A 23,708-nucleotide genomic window follows, 5' to 3' on the forward strand; every position below is an offset into this window, starting at 1 on the left:
TCGACACTCTGACCAGAAGACACTATTGATTACAAACCAAAACACAGACAGCTGACACCTTGTAAAGTTGTAATATGACGGGTAACATGCAAAAATGATTGCCAAGTGCATAAAAATCAGCCATCTGCACTGCAATTGGGGACTGGAGAGTAACCTAGTGATCTAGCAAGGCATTTTCGTTGAGCAGTGTCTGTAGTTCACAAAATTAAAGGCGCCCAATATCATTCGCAGTGCATCATTTGCTCCCTGCCTTGAGATGCAGTCTTTGAATGATTGAATCCACAGCTGAATGTCACCATGAGATAAGATCTCCAGAATCTTCCACGTTGCTGTCATTGCAGTCTTGTATAGTCACATTCCTCCTTGGGTATTTGTTTGGTGACTGATTTTCATGCCACCCCAGTAATTGTGCGAAACATTTACAATCAGCAACATACAGCGGGGCTTCTCTATGGTACAACCTTTAGCTACCCTGATTCTTCCAGCAAGTTCATAATCATAACGGAATATATCCCATTATCCTGATGACGTTCAACATAGTAATAGGGTCCATTTTGTGAAAATGTATTCCTAACGTTGGTATCAGTTGAAACAAGATAATATCCGATACCGCTTTTGTGATAACTTTTCGCAACTTTCATCGTACTTGCAATTTGCAGTGAGAGATATCGATAATAAGTGTTACATCAATATTACCTTTATATCTGTGAGAAATATACATACAAGCAAGTTTCTGGATGGAAACAATAATAACTATGCAATGTGTTACAATGATTTAATGGCATTGCGACGAATTTTCGCTTGTAAGATCCGCTCACAGAGGCATACCAGCATCTAAGCTCGCTTTAAAGATTTCAAATATACATAAATCACTAAGGTAAGCTGATCTTACCCTGTAAAAACAAACGAATTTCTGAACAGCCACACTAAATAACGGCCCTGTGGATATAATGCTGTATCAGCTGTATCAGCTGTATCAGCTGTACCACCCTGTGGATATAAAGCTGTATCAGCTGTATCAGCTGTATCAGCTGTATCAGCTGTATCACCCTGTGGATATAAAGCTGTATCAGCTGTATCAGCTGTATCACCCTGTGGATATAAAGCTGTATCAGCTGTATCAGCTGTATAACCCTGTGGATATAAAGTTGTATCAGCTGTATCAGCTGTATCACCCTGTGGATATAAAGCTGTATCAGCTGTATCACCCTGTGGATATAAAGCTGTATCAGCTGTATTAGCTGTATCACCCTGCGGATATAAAGCTGTATCAGCTGTATTAGCTGTCTCACCCTGCGGATATAAAGCTGTATCAGCTGTATCACCCTGTGGATATAAAGCTGTATCAGCTGCATCACCCTGTGGATATAAAGCTGTATCAGCTGCATCACCCTGTGGATTTCCCTACCTGGTACCGAATACCGTACCACCATTATTGCCGTCTGTTTGTTTGTATTTCAGTTGGATGAAGAAATAAAGACTCCGTCTGTCTCTCCGATCAAACCCGGCCTCTTATGGTGCGCAGATATCAGCCCAACGGATCCTTTGGACCAGTGATCCTCCGAGAACGCCAAATTGTCCCCGTATTAGGCAATCCGTCCTCCTTTACAGCTTTTACAGACAACATATAATGGATAGATAAAAAAAGGAAAGGACGTAGTTTATTTTTGTCCTTGATGCTTTTGCGGCATATACACCGACTCGATACACATACACACGATCTGCGCATGTGAATGTCGGTAATCGGTGTGGATAAAAATGGTCAACTGTATCTTGCATATGTTTGGATTGTTCGCGAAACGCTGGTATGACCCGTGTGAGCGACCAATGATTCAATGATCGTGCGATTTACTGAGCCTCCATTGTTCTCTCACAAATAAATTGACCGCAAACGAAATGATCGAAGCTTACAGCTTTTACTTTGTCGTAAACTAGATTATAGTAAAGTAATTTGATAGCAAAATGTTCGTTCATCGGTTCGAAATCAATGACCACTCAATCTGTATTTCAGACAGGCAGCAAAATGCAATGACGTAATCATACCTCGTACTTCGAAAAAGCAGCGTGACTTGAATTGTGACTTGACTCGTGACTTGACTTGACTTGACTTGACTTGACTCAACTTAATTGACTCGAGTCACCTCCAAAAATCGAGTGACTTGACTTGACTCGAGTCACCTTCGAAAATCGATTGTCTTGACTCGAGTCAAAATGCGAAATGGCTCGAAATGACTCTTGACTCGAAGGTAGTGACTTACCCAACACTGATACATATCAATATAGATCTGCGGCCCGTTATATCAGGCAAGTTGAGAACCCCCGACGACGTGGAAATAGGCAGAGTGTGTCCATTCTCCATTGGAAGCATTCATCACAATGAATGTAAAGACAATTCATGGTTTCTAGTGTAACAGATATTCTGACATCTTGGCCGGGATCAAATGAAATTTCGTTACTTTGTGTTAAAAGCTCTGCTTGCGAGAAACTCTTTTGCGAATAAATATTCGTTGGTGTCTAGCCTAGGGTTACCATATTTTGAGGTACGAAAAAGAGCACACTTGGGCGTCCTCCGATGACACTTTCGATTTCTTGAAACAAGAGGGCAAAGAGCCGTGTATGGACTCGTGGGCCTACGTGGGCCTGGACGTCTGTGACTGTAGGAGTGTATTAGGTAGAGGTGTAGTATCTGGAGGCTCATATAGTCTAGACCAGTGATTCCCAACCGAGGCCCTGCGGGCCGCATGCGGCCCCCAGCTAGCCTTCTTGCGGCCCCCACAAAAATATTGAGAAATCTATTCATGAAAAAAAATTATATTTATAAAATACTCTGGCTTGGCTTGGAGTCTTCAATTAGGATTGCAGGAAAGTTGTGAGTAGACTGCTAAGATTATGTCACTGCTGTTTCAATGCAATGTGCCCTAACTTTCCAGAGTTTAACGGGCAGTACCTATAGATATAGGTATTGACAGGACCGTAACTGCCGCATCCCAAGCCCCCCAATTGGGATTTTTTTTTCGCGCTGCGCGCGATTTCAAGTTTTCAAGTACCTTAATTATTCGGTACTCTTCGACAAAGATAAAATACGCAAAAATTTATAAAAGTATAGGCATATCGGCGTTGGCCATTACCGCGCCACGACGCACCAAGACATATAAAGGCTTAGGTCATGTAACATGCGACTTCTAGAAGCGTGCCAGAACGATCGGCAGCGAGAAAACCTTGGCCGAAAAGGACTGCCCTTACGCTGACCGAAAACTTCGTTATGTATATTCAAAATACATATAGGTATTATTGACCATATTCGCCTAAATGACTGGCGCCGAATGTTCCTGTCTTGGCAATCTGAACGTCACGAGACAAATAGGCTACCATCCCGCAGGGAAAAATATATGCCAGTGAAGAAATACCAATTTGAAATCGTGTGCATCTTTTAGTTTAGTACGTTTTAGCGATTTTATATTTTTTGATATAGCAGACTGGAGGTCACGAGTGGTCCTACCTTTTCAAACACAACTCACTCGGCTCAACCGGTCAATCTGATTACGTGAGCAGAGAGAGGATAAAAATTGATACCAATATATATGCAATTCGCGATCATATATTGACCGACTCAATCATGAAATATATAAATTTCTCTTGCTTCGCGCGTTTACGCAAGAAGAGCTGATTCACTAAATGTGTGATAAACTACTAGACTATTTCGCGCATCCCAGACATAGTATAGACGTGATACAGCTGATACAGGGTGATACAGCTGATACAGCTTTATATCCACAGGGTGATACAGCTGATACAGATGAAACAGCTGATACAGCTTTATATCCACAGGGTGATACAGCTGATACAGCTTTATATCCACAGGGTGATACAGCTGATACAGCTGATACAGCTGATACAGCTTTATATCCACAGGGTGATACAGCTGATACAGCTGATAGAGCTGATACAGCTGATACAGCTGATACAGCTGATACAGCTGATACAGCTTTATATCCACAGGGTGATACAGCTGATACAGCTGATACAGCTGATACAGCTGATACAGCATTATATCCACAGGGCCCTAAATAACCATACAACCGTCTGCTTTGCTCTGCTCGCATCAACTACGCTTCCTTAATTATTGATTGACGTAGTCAGTCATCCAGAACTCTTCTGAATTTTCGTCATGTAATTTTTGGTTTGATTAAGAAATGACTTTGATGTGACAAGAAAAATCAGCACCGCTATCAAGTTTCCGCTTCTGGTCTGTCTCAGACTCCAAATTCCAGTTATCATGTATCAGCTTCAAAATTGGAAGTCACTCTCACTAGTCATTTAGTCAACTCCAAGGAGCGTCGATCGGTGCGTCAGTGATGCATCATGTATGTTTAGTGCAGTGCAGCTCCATCAGCTGTTTCATCATAGTGTCCTATATGGTGTCGACACAAGCAAATCGCACGGGTCAATGAAATTGTACACGTCACAGTTTCCATTTGGCTACAGGCAATTTGACGGTGATTTTTGACCGGCTTGCCGAGCATTAAATTTGATGAATCGGGTATCAATCGAAAGCTGACTCTGCACTGATTACGAAAATATAAATTTTATTCCGCTCGCGGCCCTGGAACCCCCACAATCAGCCCCCAATTATTCATTGTCGAGTAGATTGGCAGTGTGACGCAACAATGCTGTCTGGCGGAACGAGAGACTAGCTCAAGAGCAAGGATGCGGCCGAGCGGCGAGAGTGGGATCAGCTGACGTCGCGGCAATAGCGATGTGCAAACGCGCCACGGAGAAACGCTGCGCTGTTGATACTTTTTCTATGCGTTTCGGTACAAGCGAGCACACACCAGCCTTTCCTTGACTTGTAAGGGTAAAACTGGGTCCACAGAATGTATTAGGGCCCTACCAATTTTCGCGCAATATCCTTCAGCTGATAGAGATATGTAGGCTACGTCTAAATGACATGCCGCCCTATTTCTTGACGCTTTCTTTTTCTATACTATCTTCTTTACTTCATTCAGTTGCATGCCTCCTCTTTACATCGCCTAGGCCAAGGTGGGTGTCAGATTCCATAGACAACCTAGTCGCTTCGACATCTTCCTTTCTTTCATTGTATCGCATTTTTTGTGGTGTATTGAACTGATAAAATTGCTAATAAACCAATGATGATGATGGATATGTCAGATTATTATGATATCGATTGCCTTAGCCCGCTTGTTGCGTAGGGCTCCAGAGACACGTCGCGCTGTTGATGGCGGGTGTCGATACTTTCTATAGTCGCTTTTATGGTTAAGTGTGAGCAAGGAGCATTGAGCATGAGCTTACATTACAAGCTTTTATTTGATCCGTGAGGGTAGGACTTGGTCCGCGAATGCAGCAGGTAAAATGTTGATTGTTGAATAAAGTTTAACAGCAGGAGTGTCGAATTAAACTGGTATCGCTGTCCGGATTCAATCCGTTACTAAAAAGCTTGCGGGCCATACCTGCCAAATGATTCCAAAATGTTACCACCAAATTCATACCTATGTTTTTCACTGGAATATATCTGATATCACTATAAACGTTGACGTTGGAATTTGGTTTAGCATTTTTCAATCACCAAATAGTTTTTTTGAATGCCGGGGACCTTTTGCGTCAAAAGTAATACAGTGGTATCACAGATATTTGAATTATATTCATTCTGTAGCCTGTATATATATTCCTAACGTAACTTACGTAAAACGGATTTGCAGTATTTTTTCGCATCTGTGAATAACTGAATGTCCATTGTCCATTGTCCATTCGGCCAAACAGAGTTTGCACTTTTTCGGCTTCTCGGAATTTGGCAAGGTCACCGACGTGGTGCTTATGGGGACTAGAGTGAAAACTCAACACGGTAGTTGTATTACTACAATATGATATATTTACATTATCTAAATTTGCTGTCTTGAGTGAATCTTATTACTTGGAAGTATATTTTTCTTACTAGGAATATCTCTAACAGCTGAAGGATTGCGCGAAAATTGGTAGGGACCAAATACATTCTGTGGACCCAGTTCTACCATTACAAGTAAGGAAAGGCTGGTGTGTGCTCGCTTTTAGAAGCGCATAGAAAAAGTATCAACAACGCCACGCATCTCTTGAGCCCTACGCAACAAGCGGGCTAAGGCAATCGATATCATAATAATCTGACATATCCATCATCATCATTGGTTTATTAGCAATTTTATCAGTTCAATACACCACAAAAAATGCGATACAATGAAAGAAAGGAAGATGTCGAAGCGACTAAGTTGTCTATGGAATCTGACACCCACCTTGGCCTAGGCGATGTAAAGAGGAGGCATGCAACTGAATGAAGTAAAGAAGATAGTATAGAAAAAGAAAGCGACAAGAAATAGGGCGGCATGTCATTTAGACGTAGCCTACATATCTCTATCAGCTGAAGGATATTGCGCGAAAATTGGTAGGGCCCTAATACATTCTGTGGACCCAGTTTTACCCTTACAAGTCAAGGAAAGGCTGGTGTGTGCTCGCTTGTACCGAAACGCATAGAAAAAGTGTCAACAGCGCAGCGTTTCTCTGTGGCGCGTTTGCACATCGCTATTGCCGCGACGTCAGCTGATCCCACTCTCGCCGCTCGGCCGCATCCTTGCTCTTGAGCTAGTCTCTCGTTCCGCCAGACAGCATTGTTGCGTCACACTGCCAATCTACTCGACAATGAATAATTGGGGGCTGATTGTGGGGGTTCCAGGGCCGCGAGCGGAATAAAATTTATATTTTCGTAATCAGTGCAGAGTCAGCTTTCGATTGATACCCGATTCATCAAATTTAATGCTCGGCAAGCCGGTCAAAAATCACCGTCAAATTGCCTGTAGCCAAATGGAAACTGTGACGTGATACAATTTCATTGAACCGTGCGATTTGCTTGTGTCGACACCATATAGGACACTATGGTTTCATGGCGATGCCGAACTTAATTTACTGAAACCTGTGATGTGATCGTCGATTTCAGTGGTGTTAGTGGTAGTTAGTTCGAACTAACTGGCCTTCCGTCGTCATTTTAATATAATGGCTGAAGCACCGTCGACGTCAAGTGGGTTACCCACAAAGACGCGGAAAAAGAGTGACGTGTGGAAGGATTTCACTCTGATGCTGCATGAAAATAACGGCCAGTATACTGGGTTTGCTAGATGTCAAAATTGCAATGTTCAGCTAAAGCATCACAAGTCGACAAGTGGTACGTCGCATCTTCGAAGACATAGCGAAGCGTGTAAGAAGAATTGATCGCAGTTGAAGAAAGTTCCTTTCTTTCTTCCAACAAAAAAGTAAGCGAGAAATCAAAGAAGGTGATCATGGGGAACACTGATCGTCGGGTGGAGAATACCGAAGAAGTGCCGGTTTGCCGTGGTGTTGTGCAGACGACGTTTTGCCATCCAGATTTACGGTGAAACGTAAGTTGGATGAGAAGGCGTCATCTTTGAAGCAGAAGCTGTCAGAGGAACTAAGAGTTGCTATCAAGTCCTATGAGCTGGCTGGCATCACCACAGATATGTGGACCGATCTAAAGGGTCGCAGTTCTATTAGCTTGACTGTCCATTTTGTTGGAGAGAACTTGACTCTCAGAAGTAATGTTGCGACTGTTCGGCAATTCATGGATACTAAAAAAACTGGTCTGAATATCAGGCAGGCTATCGAAAACATCGATTGGGATTCTTCGACAATGGTTTTGAATAACTTCCTCTACCGATATGGATGTTTCGGAGACTGGACAAGATTCTTCGGGTTATCTCGGAGTCTGGGATTGAGATCCCCGGAGTCGGAGGGACTTTGCCTCAGAGACCAAAGTTGTCGGAGGGACTCGGAGTCTCGAAAAGCCGACTCCGCTCATCACTGATTCTTACTTTGATCTCCCTGATGTTTCATGCACTTCCAGTTGTGCCAGGGTAGCTCTGCATAACTGAATACCATCTAGCAAATGGCTGATAAATATATACAATACCACACATGACTGTTTGGAGTTTATAATTTATTCAACAGATGAGACATTGAAGGATTGCATGCCTAAACATAAGTAGCAGTCAACAATGCCGCAAGACTGGTGGTGATATAGGGTACTGTTGTATACCTCAACTGTGGGAGGCATGGCCATCAAACTGTCCTTCTTGTAATAACATTTCTTGACGACACTGCATATTTGTAATGTGATGTCAATCTTTAGCATCGCAGAGAGACAGTAAGCAGTGTGGATAGGGCATGTTAGTCGAATCTGAAAATATACCAGATTATAAACTATTTAAAGACACTGGCGCTGAATTACAATTTGGCTATTGTAAGGCAAGTGTTTGTCCAGATTCACTAAAACTACATTGTATGCTTCATGCCACCAATTTTGAAGTTGCAAACATTGTGAAACCATAGCAATTTACAACGTAGTACCAAAATTTTTAAAAAAGAGGATAAATTCTCAAACAGAGGTCATTTGAGCTTGCTAAAACGTTGCACACCAAATTCGATTCAATTCCAACCTGTAGAAGCCGAGGTCACTCCAATTGAAATTTCGTTCATGTTTGAAATAATAGTATTTACGGTGACCAATTTTGTCACACAGACATGATCAAAAATCGTGTTCCAGATATGCCCGGAGTGGCCGAGATGTCTTTTTCACTTGTTTTGATCTTGATACAAACCTAGGGTGGCGTTTGGATTAAGACATCGCCAGTAATTGAAAAAAATATATGACACGGACTACCTGGAAATTGGTGCACTTCATTGAAATAGACATGTCAAAACGATGGTGAGATAATTTTCAAATAGAGTAGGCCTACTTTACACACCAAAATTAACGACCACGAAAAGAAATAGAACTGACAAGCAGGTAAAATTCAGGTAAATATATTTCTCAAGTGATCCATATTCTTGGTCGGTCCAATGTAAATTTCCGCACGATACAATTTGATATTATATGATATTTTATTATTTGCTCTGCACCACTCCTACAGTACTATCACAGGCAAATTATAATACTTATGGTCATCATGACAGATCTTTTCCTATCGAAAGTTATCGTCCTCTATTCATGTCATCCTACTTCATATTCGGTTACTATAATCTAATTGTATCCATATATCGTGGTAAGCACCATTGCCTTATATAACTCTATGACAAGGGGGTCCTGGTGATATTGAAAGACCATATATTTTTTTCGTTCACTGGCAATGTCTTCATTCGAAACCCACCCTGGGACCCTGTCAAGATCAAAACAAGGGAAACGACATCCCTGCCACTTCGGGCATACCCGAAACACGATTTTTGGTCATGTCGGTGTGATGAAATTGGTCACCGTAAATACTATTATTTCAAACATGAACGAAATTTCAATTGGAGTGACCTCGGCTTCTACAGGTTGGAATTGAATCGAATTTGGTGTGCAACGTTTTAGCAAGCTCAAATGACCTCTGTTTGAGAATTTATCCTCTTTTTTAAAAATTTTGGTAAAATGTGTGTGAAAATTCAACTGAGAAATTTGAATTAAGTACTAAAGTAACGCTCCGGCAGGTCTTTCAGGAGTTGAGCCAGAAAGTTGACCTTCTTTTACTTAACCAACTACAAACTTGTAATAAATTTGCGAATTTTTCAAAATTTCACTCCTGTATTGCATGTCTGAATTTTTTTTAAAGGTGTCCTCTTTTCAGATTCTCAAAATATGGTCACCCTAATCGACACTCAATTCTGAGAAGGCGGAAAAGTGCTCAGTGAGTTCACAGTTTCATGCAAAAACGGACCACAACGTAAGTTATCTGCAGAAGTGAATAATATAATTATGACACCTAAATATAATTTAAATATCTGTGGTTTCACTCATTTTGCGCTTATGCGTCAACATCTTCTTGGCTTCCAGAGAAACCCGAATCACGGTGTAAAAATAATAAACCAAATTTCAACGTCTACGTTTACGGTTAAATCGCTTGTATTCCTCACAACGCTTATACAGGATTGTCAGATTCCGACTAAAACAAAGCAAGCATAGCGATTCGCCAACATATATTGTCGGTCCGGCCATTCATCGTAATTTCGCCAATTCGGTTGTTTGCGTATAATGAAGGTATTGATGGAATAGAACCGTGATATTACGTGATTATTATAATGCGTATAAGCTTTATAATCAAGTATTCAAGTGAAAAACAAGGGCATGGATTTTAAGGAAATTTTTTGGAATCATTTGACTGGTCCGGCCCGCGAGTGCTCTGAAAGTTTGACTCTGACCCGCGACGCCAGTTGAATTTGACACCCCTGCTTTAGAATAACAAATTACAAGGAATCACGAACTCCACAACTGCGGTGGATATGTCGGCCATGGAATATAAGTTAATTCATCTGGAGGGGACTCGTACTGTGCGGAAGAACTCAATGATAAACGTGCAATGGTGGGAGAAGAACGTTCAATGTATCCAATGTAACTAATACTGGATGATAAGTACTACCTTCTTTTGCTGACAAGCTTCTAACGTCTTCCTGAATTCATCTGCTTTATCAACGTAAAACATGGCATGGATAGTGTCGAAAACGGAAATTGCTGTCCTGCTCTCCAAAATTCGGCTGTAATCCTGGACGGGTATCAGGCCATTCACGGCAATATCCAGGAGATCAAACTATAATGCAAAAATAGTTATTCCAAGACTTTAAGATAGCCGCCGAAGAGATGATTCTGTTCGAAGTCATATAAAATGATAGGTAAATATAAATGCGTTTAAAAATACTTTAGGAATAGAATCAGGAATCATACTTGATACTTTTTCCAGCAAGTCTCAATCAACGACTAATCGATGTTCTCTTCTTCTTCTGTGCAATCGATCAGGATCTTGCTTATCTGAACACAATATTGGTTTCATTAGGTAAGATGAAGTAATTGCCTCAATGTTCTCTCGTTTGAATAAATATTCATATAGGTAAAGTTCAATACTGATTCATTAGAATTCTTCGATTCTCCATAATGCATACGCTACGTCGGTTTCAGTCTCATTCCAGAGTTTGATACCTTTTACAAATATACTTATGAATATTTTATCCATTATACAAACGTATTATATAGAAGGTGGTGCTCAAACTAGTCACTGTCGGTACTCAAGTAGAAGTGAAAGTAGCGATATACAATTAAGTAAAACAAAATTATAGTAGGCCAAGTTTTGCGTAAAAATGAAAACTGCCAAATAGAAGTAGTATGAAATCTTAACCACTTGAGTATGTAGGACAAGTAGGATATATCTACCTGAAGTACTACAACAAGTAGAAGTACTTCGTTACTGACCACCTCTAGATAAATGCTGTAAGGAACGCTGGATAGCTTATGTAGCGATGTCGCTTATGTGTATGCGAAGGATGAATTTTACCCGAACGGTAAAACACATTGGAAACTGCGTAAAAACTGGCACGGACAGAAGCATACCCTATTTTAAATTTAATCTACCTGCTTTAGAAACCTAGATTTGGAGCAGGCATTGTTGCTTTTCACCTCAGACTACGCCAATGCTTCAGCGCACATTACGAGATGATCAGTAACAATCTGCTTCTACTTCTTAAAAGTATGTGGTTGACATAACGATTTCACTTATGAAATTGATGCAAAATTATATATGAAAGGGGCACTGCACTCTTAAAATGATGTGGTCTCAAATTGAAGGGAAAAACGAAAATAAAAATTTGGTCGCAGCCATTTTCTTCAGAACGCCACCGTAATGGAGCTGCAATTTATTGAAATTTCCACAGGACCTTCACGCTCCAGCAGTCATGCAGAGATAGAACTTCATTTATTTGTCAGCCAATGGTATGAAGGAAATATGTCGTACACGTCAAGGTGGTTTAGATACAACGGAAGATACTCGCTCAGTCAGGGATTTGTCAAAATCGGGCCTAGTGTATTCTATTTCTTTAGGACAGAAATAAATCATGTCTAACAATTTTTTATGCATAACAATGTTTTATGCATAAGACTAGGACATGATTTTAGACTACTTTCACGCAAAATTACTTACTTTTCACGGATTGGATTTTGAGAAATAGAAAGTAGTTTTGTATTACGTTTGTATCACTGTGATGTGTGAAATCGTCTCAAGAAATCGCATTTGACATCGTGGTAACTGTTGAATCTAATTTCCAATATTATACAAATTTGCAATCACTTTTAGTTACTCACATAGACTCATCTTGTAATTTACAAATTAACCGTCAGCGATAAATCACCAAACACTTACGAGCTATCGATCAAAACTACTTTTCGAAACTCAAGTACTTACGAAGGTACTTTTCAAACTTGTCACTTTCTACCTCCACTTGAAGTAGTTTTAACACATCGTGGACACGTCTATTTCTACATATAATTGCATATAAAATTAAAACGTTTCTTTACGATTAACAAGGCTGACTACTTTCATCACATCTACGTACAATCGAGACTCGATTCACAATACTAGAGATGCAAGTAGAGTAGAAATTGAGAATGGAAGTTTTTGTCGAACAATGATGAGTGGATTTGAAATTTCAAAATACAAATCCTCATCAAATCCAGAATTAATTTTGTCTCAACTCCAAGTCCAAATCCAATAACGGCTGAAATTTGTCCAAAAAACGTATCATGTATATTGAATAATATCATGAAATATTTTACAATAATATTATAGGAAATGTATCTAATACCTTGTTGAATTTAAACTCAGATAATTTCCGCAAATCCTCCTGCTTGGCCATCAGTTGTATTTGTTCTTTAAATTTGATAAATTCAGCATCAAAAAGTATTCCAAGAGATGCAACGTCTGCTGCGGCAGTAACCCGGTTCAAAGACAGATTGGAATCCTGAAAAAGTAAAATGTCAGTTACGTCGCAATCTGCACCAATAAGAAACACTCAGAGGCACGATCATACATGAGAAGATTATTGTTACTACTGAAGGCTAGTGCAGGTGAAGCGATGGCTATGATGATTGTCCGTTGTAAAATGTGATGTGAAAGAAACATAATCCTTATATTTTTGAAAGATGTAATGTCACATTCGAATGGACTTGATAATCAAAGTACAGTGCCGACAATTTTTTGGTATAAATTTATCATGAAAAACTATTCACTTATAAAATCAGCACAAGTTTTTAGCTTACTATTCTCAACAAAATCATCTCGTATTCATGATGCTCATGATGACGTCATAATCTACATCCTGGCTATACTACACCGCAAGGTCATCATTATAGGCTACATGCCTAGTGTAGTAGACAGCTCCGTACAGTAAAGTCAGTGAAATGAGCGAAACTTCATTCCAATCATTAGTATGGACTCGTTATCAAATTTGAATCATCTTGATAACCAACCTTCATGTGACCTTCAATCCAGCCACCACTTATCTTGATGGCATCTTCTTCGTTCTTCAATTCAGCATTCCACCCATCTACATACAGCTTGACAACCTGAATATTATACAGATGTGAAACTTGATATTGCGTATAGTATCGATCATCCAGCATCCATCGTGACGTCATATCTTATATACAGTGACGATCGCAGCATCACAGATCATCATGTGCTATACTTCATTGACACGGTTCACTGATTTCAGTGACATTGTTGCCGGTGGTGGCATTTTGCTACTTTAGTGGCTCGATAGCTTCAAAAATACCTGTAATCAAATCGTAAGCACCCGGAACCGTATTCCTGCATTGACACGAATTCATGAGCCAATTTCGTCTTTTTAATCGTAACGCTAAAATGGACAGTTTCCAGTTGTGAGCATGTAAATCAGAATTACTCCATGGACATCATAGTGAGTCCTATATTACAAGGGAAATAAAACACTGCAGTCAAAAACGGTGTTATAATTAGGGCTGAGCACAATTATTCGAGAGCTCAAATCTGAATTGAATATCAATTTTAATGATTCAGGCTGAGTAGTAAAAGTCGTTTCTCAAGTATAGAAATTGTGCGTTCGTCGACACTGAAAGTTCCTTTATTGACAAAAATTGTGGTTTTGACAGTATTTTTCACTTTTGAAGCCTTGAAATCACGATTGGTCGCATAGCAGCATATCAAACATATTGCACAAAGTTACGAACATTACTGGAAGAACAAATTTTCAAAGTCATGATCATGGCCTGAAATTGCAACAAACTGCAATGAAATTGGTACGTTCAAAAAACTACCGAATAATCTTTTTTGTGATACATAACAACAGTCATTATATTATTTGAGGTGACATAAAAGGTTCATATTTGAACTTTGACATATTATATTCTGTTATGACGTCATAACATAACGAGTGATACTCGAATAGTCGACTCGACTCCAAGCTTTATATGTGATTTAGAATTAAATCACTCAGATACTCGATTTTTCCCAGCCCTAGTTATAATCAGTGAACAATTTCGCCATGCAATGTCAAAATCATTGTGTTGGCCTGAAAATCAGATGTACACTTTGTTGATTAGGAGTAATAACATTCTGTTGCGCACTAATTCACGTCGACATGCACACTTTTGAATTCTGACGATGCTGACAATGGTAGGACTACTTTTTATTTACGCAGTGCATTTTGTAGGGGCACGTTTGCTTACGCAAATGTGACATATTTTTTCAAAATATTGATGCCAGACTGGCTGGTATCGATCACACCAATATCAAATTTCAATACATTGCATTCATTGTCAATGTAGCAGAAAGTTGATTTTTGTTGATGAGGTCGTGAAATTAGCTCAGCGCTCTTATTGCAGCCACTACTTTACATAATCCCGCATTTCACAAAATTCGATTACATAGCTCGATATTAATGGCGCAGTGCGGATATTAAAACATCATATCGGTGGGTAAATGCACCACGCCTTCTGGATGAGAGCAGAGTGGGACTGTTAAAAAAAATTCTTCCAAATTCACTGGCTATGTGATAAAATTGTTAGGTTGGCTGAAACAACGCTGTAAACCAAATTTGGCTTCGAGTCCAACCAGTAGAAGAAAGATTATTGCTGCAAAAAGTTTTGAATTTATAATTAAAAAAAAATCAAGTTTTTCTTTCAACCCCATAAAATCTGTAGTATCAAATTTGGATCAATTCTAACCGCTAGGAGCGAAGTTATTGCCGTAGTAAAATTTCCAATTCCATGATTGTATAGGAAATAATTATAGCTTTCAATACAACATCCATTGTAGTACAATATTTAAACTCAAATACTTTTCGGCACAGTAAAGGGATTAGAAGCAAAACCGAATCTGATTAACTCCATTCAGTGTGCAGTTTACTCTTGAAAGAGGCACTAAAAAAGTCTTCGAGTTTAATAAATATTCTACTACAATGGATTTTGTATTGAAAGCTATATTCAAGTTCTGTACCACGGATCAGCTATTTGAATAAATAAATATAGAGTTAGCCACCGTAAAATTATTTTATTCGAATCCTAATTTTTTCTACCGCAATAACTTCGCTTCTAGTGGTTGGAATTGAACCACATTCGGTGTGCATCGTCTGTACTGACAGCCCAACAATTTTACGTTGTTGACAAAAAAAATTTAAAATTTACTATTTTAATGATAAATCCAAAATTTTCTACTGCAAGAATATCGCTTCTACTGGTTGCAATTGACCCAAAGTTGGCGTGCAGCGTTGTTTTCGCCAACCTAACAATTTTATAACATAGCCGAAGAAATCTGAAGGTTTTTTGAACAGCCCCAATGCAGACAATGTATGTATAATGCATTCTATCACGACCATGGCGTCACCAATCACGTGCGATTGTCGCGTCACAAGTCTCCGCATACACACATTTAATCATAGTGGCTTGTTAAGTACACAACTAAATCATAGAATGGATCTCACTTCCCAATCCAATTTTCCAGATAGCGATTCAATCCGACGATGTCCGAGAAGTTAACGCAGTGCTGTTGCTGAGAACTTATTGTCACGCAAATTCACTTTCTTCACCTGGAATGATGGATGAAATATGATTACAATGTCTGCCAATATCATGTCAAAATATCAGAGCTTTGCACTTACTTATTCAGGATATATTAAGGAAGCTGAATATGTTCAACATCATTGCGATCCCCATAATAAAGGCAAACGACCCTAGGTTTAGAGCCACCTTCTTTTACTAATTCATTCAAACGGCTTCAATCAATACACCGTAGTCTATAATTGAGATTACGATTTGATTTCAGTGAATGATGGCTAATTTTATTCACTTTCGATTTCATTTTTGCGAGCGAGGCGGCCACAGCAGGATCAACCACAATTTTGAATTGAGCTGCATGTAATTATATAAATTTTTTCATGTTATTTTAATTGTCATTGCAGGATTTCTATTCTGTGTGATTGTAATTTGATAAAACTTTTACTAATTACAATTTCAATTGCATTGTTATTAAAACCTGACAATCACAACATAAAATACTTAGCCTATTAACATGGGTGTTCTATGCGTACCTCGTTAACTAATTCAGCCATACTAAACTGTTTCCGATAGGCCAACTTCAGCTCCAACAGAAAACTTGGTGAATTACAATATAGGCTATTGAACAAAATCTCGCTCTTTCATAAATGGACGAAAAGCAAATAAAACTCTCCTGTAACCTGTGCTGAACCATTTCCTACACCACAGTCAGTGTTTTTTTTTTTAATCTCTTTCCAGTACTGAGGCTTGCTGCAGCAATTCCTAAAAAAATCAAGTTTTCAAACAAGACTTCATCACGCTAGATCACACATTTCTAGAGATGTTATCCCAGTGTTATCTTCTATATTAGCTTAATTTACTGGGGCCAGAACCTTTCCGCATCCTAATGTTCATCAAATGCAGTCGAACAGTTTTGAGCAAGTGAAAATGAAACTGCAAACCAAAAGTTTGTAATTGATAGATATCAGGAGCTTATTACTCAGCTCTGAGTATTCGTTTGAGTACAATTCATTGACTGCCTTGTATCCTATTCACTATTAGTCGTTGCCAGTCGCTCGAATTTTTGATTGTTAGTAGTCGCTTATAAATATTTTCTTTTTTTATATTTTTCAGAGTTCATGACTAGGAATACTTTTAATACGTTCAATTTTTTTTCTAATCAAAGGGTATTCTATGTAGTACGAATCATGAATGAAACATGAATAGCTTGAGATTGTTGCTTAATACGTCGCTACATTTGTCAAAGAGCACCTCTCAACCGTAGCCTAATTGTAATTATAATTGTACTTACTTACATGTTTAACAGTAATTGTAATTGTAGTCAGGGTTCTAAAGACTCGGGTCACGATTTCCTGATGACTCGACTTGACTCGAATAATTTTTGCAAAATTCCGAAGAGACTCGACTCAACTCGAGTCAATTTGTGTATTGACTCGACTTGGACTCGAGTCATTACCCATGACTCGAACCAAGTCATATGACTCGAGACTCAAACGGCCAAGATCGACATTTTCATTGTAATCTCAAAGAATAGTAAAGTGACAACACTATTTGGATTTCGTCTATTGGAAATGGTACTTAAAGATGCGACCAGAAATTGCTACAAATGAGGAAAATTTTTATATTAACATGCGAGCCATTCGATATCAACAACGGGGTTACCAAGACTTTAACTGGCAGCGGAGCCGTCGACACAATGACTTGGACTCGAGTCATAACACCATGACTCGGACTCTACCCTCTTGTCGCTGACTTGGACTCGGACGTGAGTTGAAAATGACTCGACTTGACTCGAGTCAAAACTATGAAAATGAGATTAACTTGTTACTCGGATCCTTCGTGACTAGGTTACAACCCTGATTGTAGTTGTAATTTGATATTTTTAGCATAGAGTAATCTTAATCATAATGTAATTAAAACATGCAAAAAAGTAATTGTAATTTAATTGAATCAAAGTAATTGATTCAACTCTGTAGGTGGCCTTATATTCAAATTATTACACAGTGTACTAAGGAAAAAATTTCAGTAGCATAAATCTGCTATTATTGTTTATGTTTATTTGGAAAAGATTTTGAGCCTACTTCAAGCCTTCAAAATTGCGGACTTAGAGCCATATATTAGAATTTCCTTCCGAACGCAACTTTAACAGTGAAGTTCCGAACATGTCCGGGAAAATCCGGACGTATGGCAATCCGAATGTATACCTCAATCCACAATCGCGGCAATACACGTTCTACTGTTCGGGAACATGTCCCATATTCGAAATAACTTGAAAATTTTGGACAATCATCCGTGCGCACTTTTTTCAACAAAAGCAATGTTATTGTGATACGACGATGCGTTCAGAAAATATCCACACAGCACTGTGATGATCTAAATCAGTGGTGTCGAAGAAAACGAATGTTGAGTAATATTGATAGGCCAAATTATACCCACTCTAGTGGCAAAATGTGCGCAGAGTCTACAGGTTTACGTTAAATGTATCGCTATGTAGTTTTTCATAGAAGCGAAAACGCAATGCAAAACTGTTATATTCAGGTCTCACGGAGAATAAAAAGTGACAAAATATGGTGTTAATATTTGTTTTCGCAGCGCAGTTTATAGTTAAATCTATCTTATTCCTCACAACATATAGTCACTACAGTTTTCACGACTCCGACTCCATCGCGAGAAAATTAGCCAAACTACGACTCCGACTTCACAGCCCTGGTTACAACCCTGTCATAATCCCAACTCTAATTATCCCATAATCCATTTTATATCGACTTTATTTTGATTATAGACATAGCATACAATTAACGTAGGCTAGCCAGGATGAACAGATGAACACTAAACTAGCCTTCAAAGAAAAAATGTTTAATTACTAATTCCAAGCAACTTTTCGCCGTCCGCATTAGGGCTCTTCAAAAATGACTTTTTTTCTCAAATCCTACTGGCTACTTGATAAAATTGTCAGGTTACCTAATTTAAGCCTACACACCAAATTTGGTTCAATTCCAACCAGTAGCCACTTTGCTACAGGAGAAGAAAGTTTCTATTAATTATATAAAATTAAATAACAACAAATTTGAAAATTTTCTGTTCACCCCATGAAAGTGTTAGGTTGTCTATAGAAACGATGTTCACCAAATTAGGTTCAATTCCAATCAGTGGAAGCGGAGTTATTGCCGTCCAAAAATTTGGATTTGAATAAAATAGTATTTACGGTGAGCACAACTATAATAAATAAACAAAGAATCGGTCACCGTAAATACTACTTTATTCAAATACAAAAAATTTCGATGGCAATAACTTCGCTTCCACTGGTTGGAATTGAACCAAATTTGGTGAACATCGTTTCTATAGACAACCTAACACTTTCATGGGGTGAACAGAAAATTTTCAAATTTTTCGTTATTTATTTTTTTATAACAAATCGAAACTTTCTTCGCCTGTAGCAATGCGGTTACTGGTTGGAATTAAACCAAATTTTGTGTGTAGGCTTAAATTAGGTAACCTAACAATTTTATCAAGTAGCCAGTAGGATTTGAGAAAAAAAGTCATTTTTGAAGAGCCCTAGTCCGCATATTTCTCCCGCGGCCCTCAAATTCCAAAGTCAGCTCTAAGATAATTCACAAGCTTTGGGGGAACCCCTAATTTTCAGTCAGTCACTACAACCAAACCAACCACATTACACAATCAATTACATTACTTACATTGTTAGTTGTGTTTTAGCTAGTTGCGGATTTTCAAAGGTCATTAGTTCTCGTTGGGGTTGCATTTAAAACAAACGGTGTTTTAAAAAACATTGTCTAAAACAAGTTTTAAACAGTGTTGTAAACAGAAGTCGTTAGAAATAAAATTGTGTAAAGTTATGCCATAGGTGCGTAAATACTTTCTAAAAAACATTGTACGGTATGAGTCAAAGAACAATTACGACCCAATATAACCGACATATATCGATATTGGGTGGTTGGAAGTTGGAACTCTAGAAATAGGCGGTTCAACAGTAATAGCACATATATTTCGTCAAATAAACTATATTCATTCTATATTTTCAATTGTCGATGTCAATCCATTATGACGTCACAATTGAATATTCATGTAGTCGTGACTTGAAAAAAAAATTAAAAAAACATGCTTCAAACGAGGGCTTTGTTTATATCATGTTTGCTTTAAATTGATTTTTGTTTTAAATGCAACCCTAGTTTTAGTTATAGTTCTAGTTGTCAGTCATGAAAGTGATTTTTTTTAAACTATAAAAATGATTATATTGGTATTTTCTGTCGATGCTCATGAATGACAAGATTTGGAACATTTTTACTCTCAAAATCACACAATATGAACATTTTTTGTTCGACAATAAAGCGCAAAATGGGAGGTAAGGCACAGGACGGGACGAGCCTCCTGTATATTAGCGCAATAATCCATCGTAAATAGCTTTGAATCTATAACCGATATTAGTCGAATTAAATTATCACACGCATCCATAAAATCTAGATATTGATCGACTTCTAAATTCTAAAAGTATTCGACGGTAACGCAACGTTGCACTATACGCCTACAATTTAGCGGCGGTAGTAGATAGGTACTTTTAGCAATCAAGAAGGTGGATATCGCTATGGTACTGTTTGTAAGTCGAATTTGTAAACGTGCATGTCACTTGCACGGCAGTTCATTTGTGGCAGCAGCTCCAGACGAAAGTAAAGTGGGTCATTTTGATTCACAAATGATTTACGACATTACAGAAATTTCAGACTGCGCAAAGATACTATATTTCATAAGATTTGTTTGCCAGACACTGCGCACTTCCGCGTTTTCGATGTACGCAGATCGTGCAGCACGCGTGAAGATAGTTCTACTGGCATCCACCCGCAGTTCAAGTCTATAGTTCAAAGCTTTCGCCAAACCGGTATGATTACCTCTAGGGTTGGAAAATCTGTTTACTGATATAGTTTCATCAACTTTACTTCTCAATTCTCAAATTGGCCTGTAACAACGTTTTGCTACAAGCCCATATTTCAACGCCAGTGCAGGCACGTTATCTGATAATCACAATATGGATGGCTAGTTCCTAATTCGGATTGGTCAACGTTAACAAACATGCAAACTTCACATCGAACCCGATTTAGATTATTGATCGTTTGCTATAGACTAGATTCTAGAAGTATTTTGCGTAGAATTTCAAAATTTGACGAATCTCTCGCGGCACCCTCGCGAGACGTGAATGACACAAAAGTTTGCCACAGTACACCGGTTGTAAACCACTGCCCTAGTCGTTCGTTTACTCTTTCAATCCAAACAACTAGGTCGTCTAAATTCATCTGTTGCAATTGTTATGCGACGTGGGCCTGCATTCTGGATCATAAATTCGCTGCTGTGTGCGACGTTATTAGTTCCTGCACATTCAGAAAACAATCTGGCAACCAGGTTGTGGGATGATCTTCCCCTAATAGCAGGGCTGTAATGACAGAGTCATTTTTCGACTCGAGTCACGATCAAGCCAATGTGCGGTCTACTAGCGTCATATATTGCGCACAATTTTCCATTTTTTGCCGCCCAGCAATTAAATTACCGGTAGGTCAATCGTCATACGCGCGATCGTTGATTGACTCTGGATTAGATTTTTTGAGATAGCAGCGGATGTCTATGCTAATCCAGTATTTAGAGAATCTACGCTTCGAGGTACGGTATTACCTTCAGCCATCGCTTTCGGTTCGTGATATTGATGAAAATACTCCTGATATAGGCTATTCATATATCAGGTATGTTCATTGAGCAGGTTGCTACTATATCGCTTCCATCGAATATGATTTTGAAAATTGCTATATTTCCCGCAAGCGACGTGAAATTATGACACCGAAGCGATTGCTACGAACAGTGCATCGCCGCGAAAAGATGTGAATATTGCACAATATCTGAAGACGATAGACTTCTCAATGACATGAATTCCAGATTAACACATAATATTGTGTTCCTACGAATGGAATCATTTGAAAAAGTATGACTCACTTGTATTCGATTTACCAGACACCTTGCAATGATGCCCAAAAGCTCGTCGTTGATACTGCAGTCGCATAAATTCAAAGAACGAAGGCTTTGATTCCTTGCTGCGAGCGATCCAATGATGTGAGCTTCATCGCGATTCAATGAGATGAAAGATGCGTCGATAACGGAAAGACCTTTCATAAGATTGTCGTCGCCCGATTCGTAGATTTCTGTATATAGTTCCATGCGAACGAATTTGTCGTATATTCCAGTCTTCTCCTGAAGTCGCGAGCGGATCGACCGAGCAAGATTTTGTCGCTTCTGTGTTTGATCCGAGACTGTCAAGCAATGCACAATGTCGTTGCATTCTTAATTATTCTTGCTTTACCGTTTACTTAACAATTGAATAATTCACGCCACAGTGATGAGCCAGGGTTCAGATGAAGTCATTGAACTCTAAGGTCTGGTTCACAATAACATGAGCATTTCATGCCCATCAATATCGCATATGTTCGACAAAGATCAGCTCCACAATTCATACTTAAGTGTTGGAGGTTTATTTAGGGTCACCCTCCGCAAGCTGTATCTTTCAAAAAGCTTAGAAGTGGGCCGTGCTACGAGTCGGCGGATGCAAGATCGAACATGCAAAAAATCGGCCTCGTGTAAATGACACCTTTAATCGACAGACACCATAAATACCCGAAAAAAAATGTCACATAGTGATCATCGATGGGCCCTGGTAGCACTCACGTTCAATAATCTGCGAACTTATGCAGATTTTAGATATTTAAGTTTTATGTAGCCGACTGAATGTAAAGACTTATTTACCAGCCGTGTATGAATTTAAGATCTTTCGACTATTTCACCCATTCGATTGTGACAATACCAGCAAAATCTTGAAAAACTATAAGCGACCCATAATAATTGATCGGTGCGGCAGAATAGCCGCGGAAAACCATGATTGCTCACCACTGTGAAGATCGTTATTAGATTTCGTGTAAACGATGCCTGTAACGAATCTTCGAACCACGGACCATCGTTTCTCATGTAAATGTTGGCCATCAAAGCGAATGAACATTTCGAGCTCCATTTCCGAGATAAAACTAGCTGCCAGAAATTCCTGCATGCTTTGATGACAGAAAAAGAATGTGAAGTCGCCTTCCATCAAGTGACGGCTGAGAATGTTGTTGTCAGGCACTTTTGTCATCAAATCCTGCACTTCGTCCGAAGAAAGTGCAAAGTCATCTAGATCTGTCTTGTAGAATACGACTCGCCCCTCTTTCATGCCTTCAAACGCCATTGCCTTCAATTTGTTGATAATCAAGAGGATTTGCTTTCTGTTTCGCATATTTTCCACACTCCGTAAGACTAACAGGATCCTGCTGTAAAGTTCTGTCACGGTAGACGGAGGAGGTCTATCTGGATTACTTCCCATCACCACTGCTATCAAAATCAGGAAAACCGGGACCGATACAAGTTGTAGTAATCGCGGTGACATGATTTCAATCTTTTCCCAGACACGCTGCCCGTTCTCAAAGAGCAGAAAAGTAAACAATTTATAAGCGTCCTGCAGTGTGAGACCATTAAGTGTGATTATTTCTTTCGGACGTGCCTCCGCCGGTAACTCAGAGACTTTGAATTCACGTGACGACACGATGATTTTGACATGGCGAAGGATTCTGCGTGATAAGATGTTGTACATGATGGTTGATGTACTCGCGTGTTCAAACGTTTTGATATTTCGTACTGTAGACTCCTCAAAGTCCCACTTCATTTGATCAAGACCGTCGAAAATGATAATTGCTTCAGATTGATTCTCGAGCAGCCATTTAAAAACTTCATCCTCTTCATACTCAGT

At 39.1% G+C, this 23,708-nt stretch overlaps 2 protein-coding genes and 1 long non-coding RNA gene across 4 annotated transcripts in view; all 3 read right to left on the reverse strand.

Moving 5' to 3' along the window:
• The window catches only part of LOC145444644 (uncharacterized), a 226,754-nt gene extending 216,144 nt beyond the window's left edge, over positions 1 to 10,610 (reverse strand). Inside the window, exon 1 of the mRNA XM_080322691.1 lies at positions 10,449 to 10,610. Within this exon, the coding sequence (XP_080178817.1) occupies positions 10,449 to 10,511 (63 nt within the window). The 5' untranslated portion in view covers positions 10,512 to 10,610. The remainder of the gene's footprint in view (positions 1 to 10,448) is intronic.
• LOC145448396 (uncharacterized) overlaps positions 1 to 23,708 on the reverse strand; it is a 445,163-nt gene that overhangs the window by 34,414 nt on the left and 387,041 nt on the right. The gene's annotated exons all lie outside the window — the stretch shown is intronic.
• On the reverse strand, positions 15,799 to 23,637 carry LOC145434643 (uncharacterized). Of its 2 annotated transcripts, XM_080312041.1 has the most exons (3): positions 22,820 to 23,637; positions 21,875 to 22,188; positions 15,799 to 15,915 (listed from the first exon to the last, which is right to left on the reverse strand). In XM_080312041.1, exons 1-3 carry the CDS (start codon positions 23,622 to 23,624, stop codon positions 15,862 to 15,864), a joined length of 1,173 nt encoding a protein of 390 aa, XP_080168167.1. In that variant the 5' UTR covers positions 23,625 to 23,637; the 3' UTR covers positions 15,799 to 15,861. The 2 variants fall into 2 exon arrangements, with proteins under 2 accessions (XP_080168167.1, XP_080168135.1); XM_080312009.1 differs by lacking the exon at positions 15,799 to 15,915 and having other exon boundaries at positions 21,718 to 22,188.

This window comes from Botryllus schlosseri, chromosome 1 (assembly GCF_051294905.1).
Source record: "Botryllus schlosseri isolate E-star chromosome 1, Bs_hap1, whole genome shotgun sequence".
Taxonomy (NCBI): domain Eukaryota; kingdom Metazoa; phylum Chordata; class Ascidiacea; order Stolidobranchia; family Styelidae; genus Botryllus; species Botryllus schlosseri.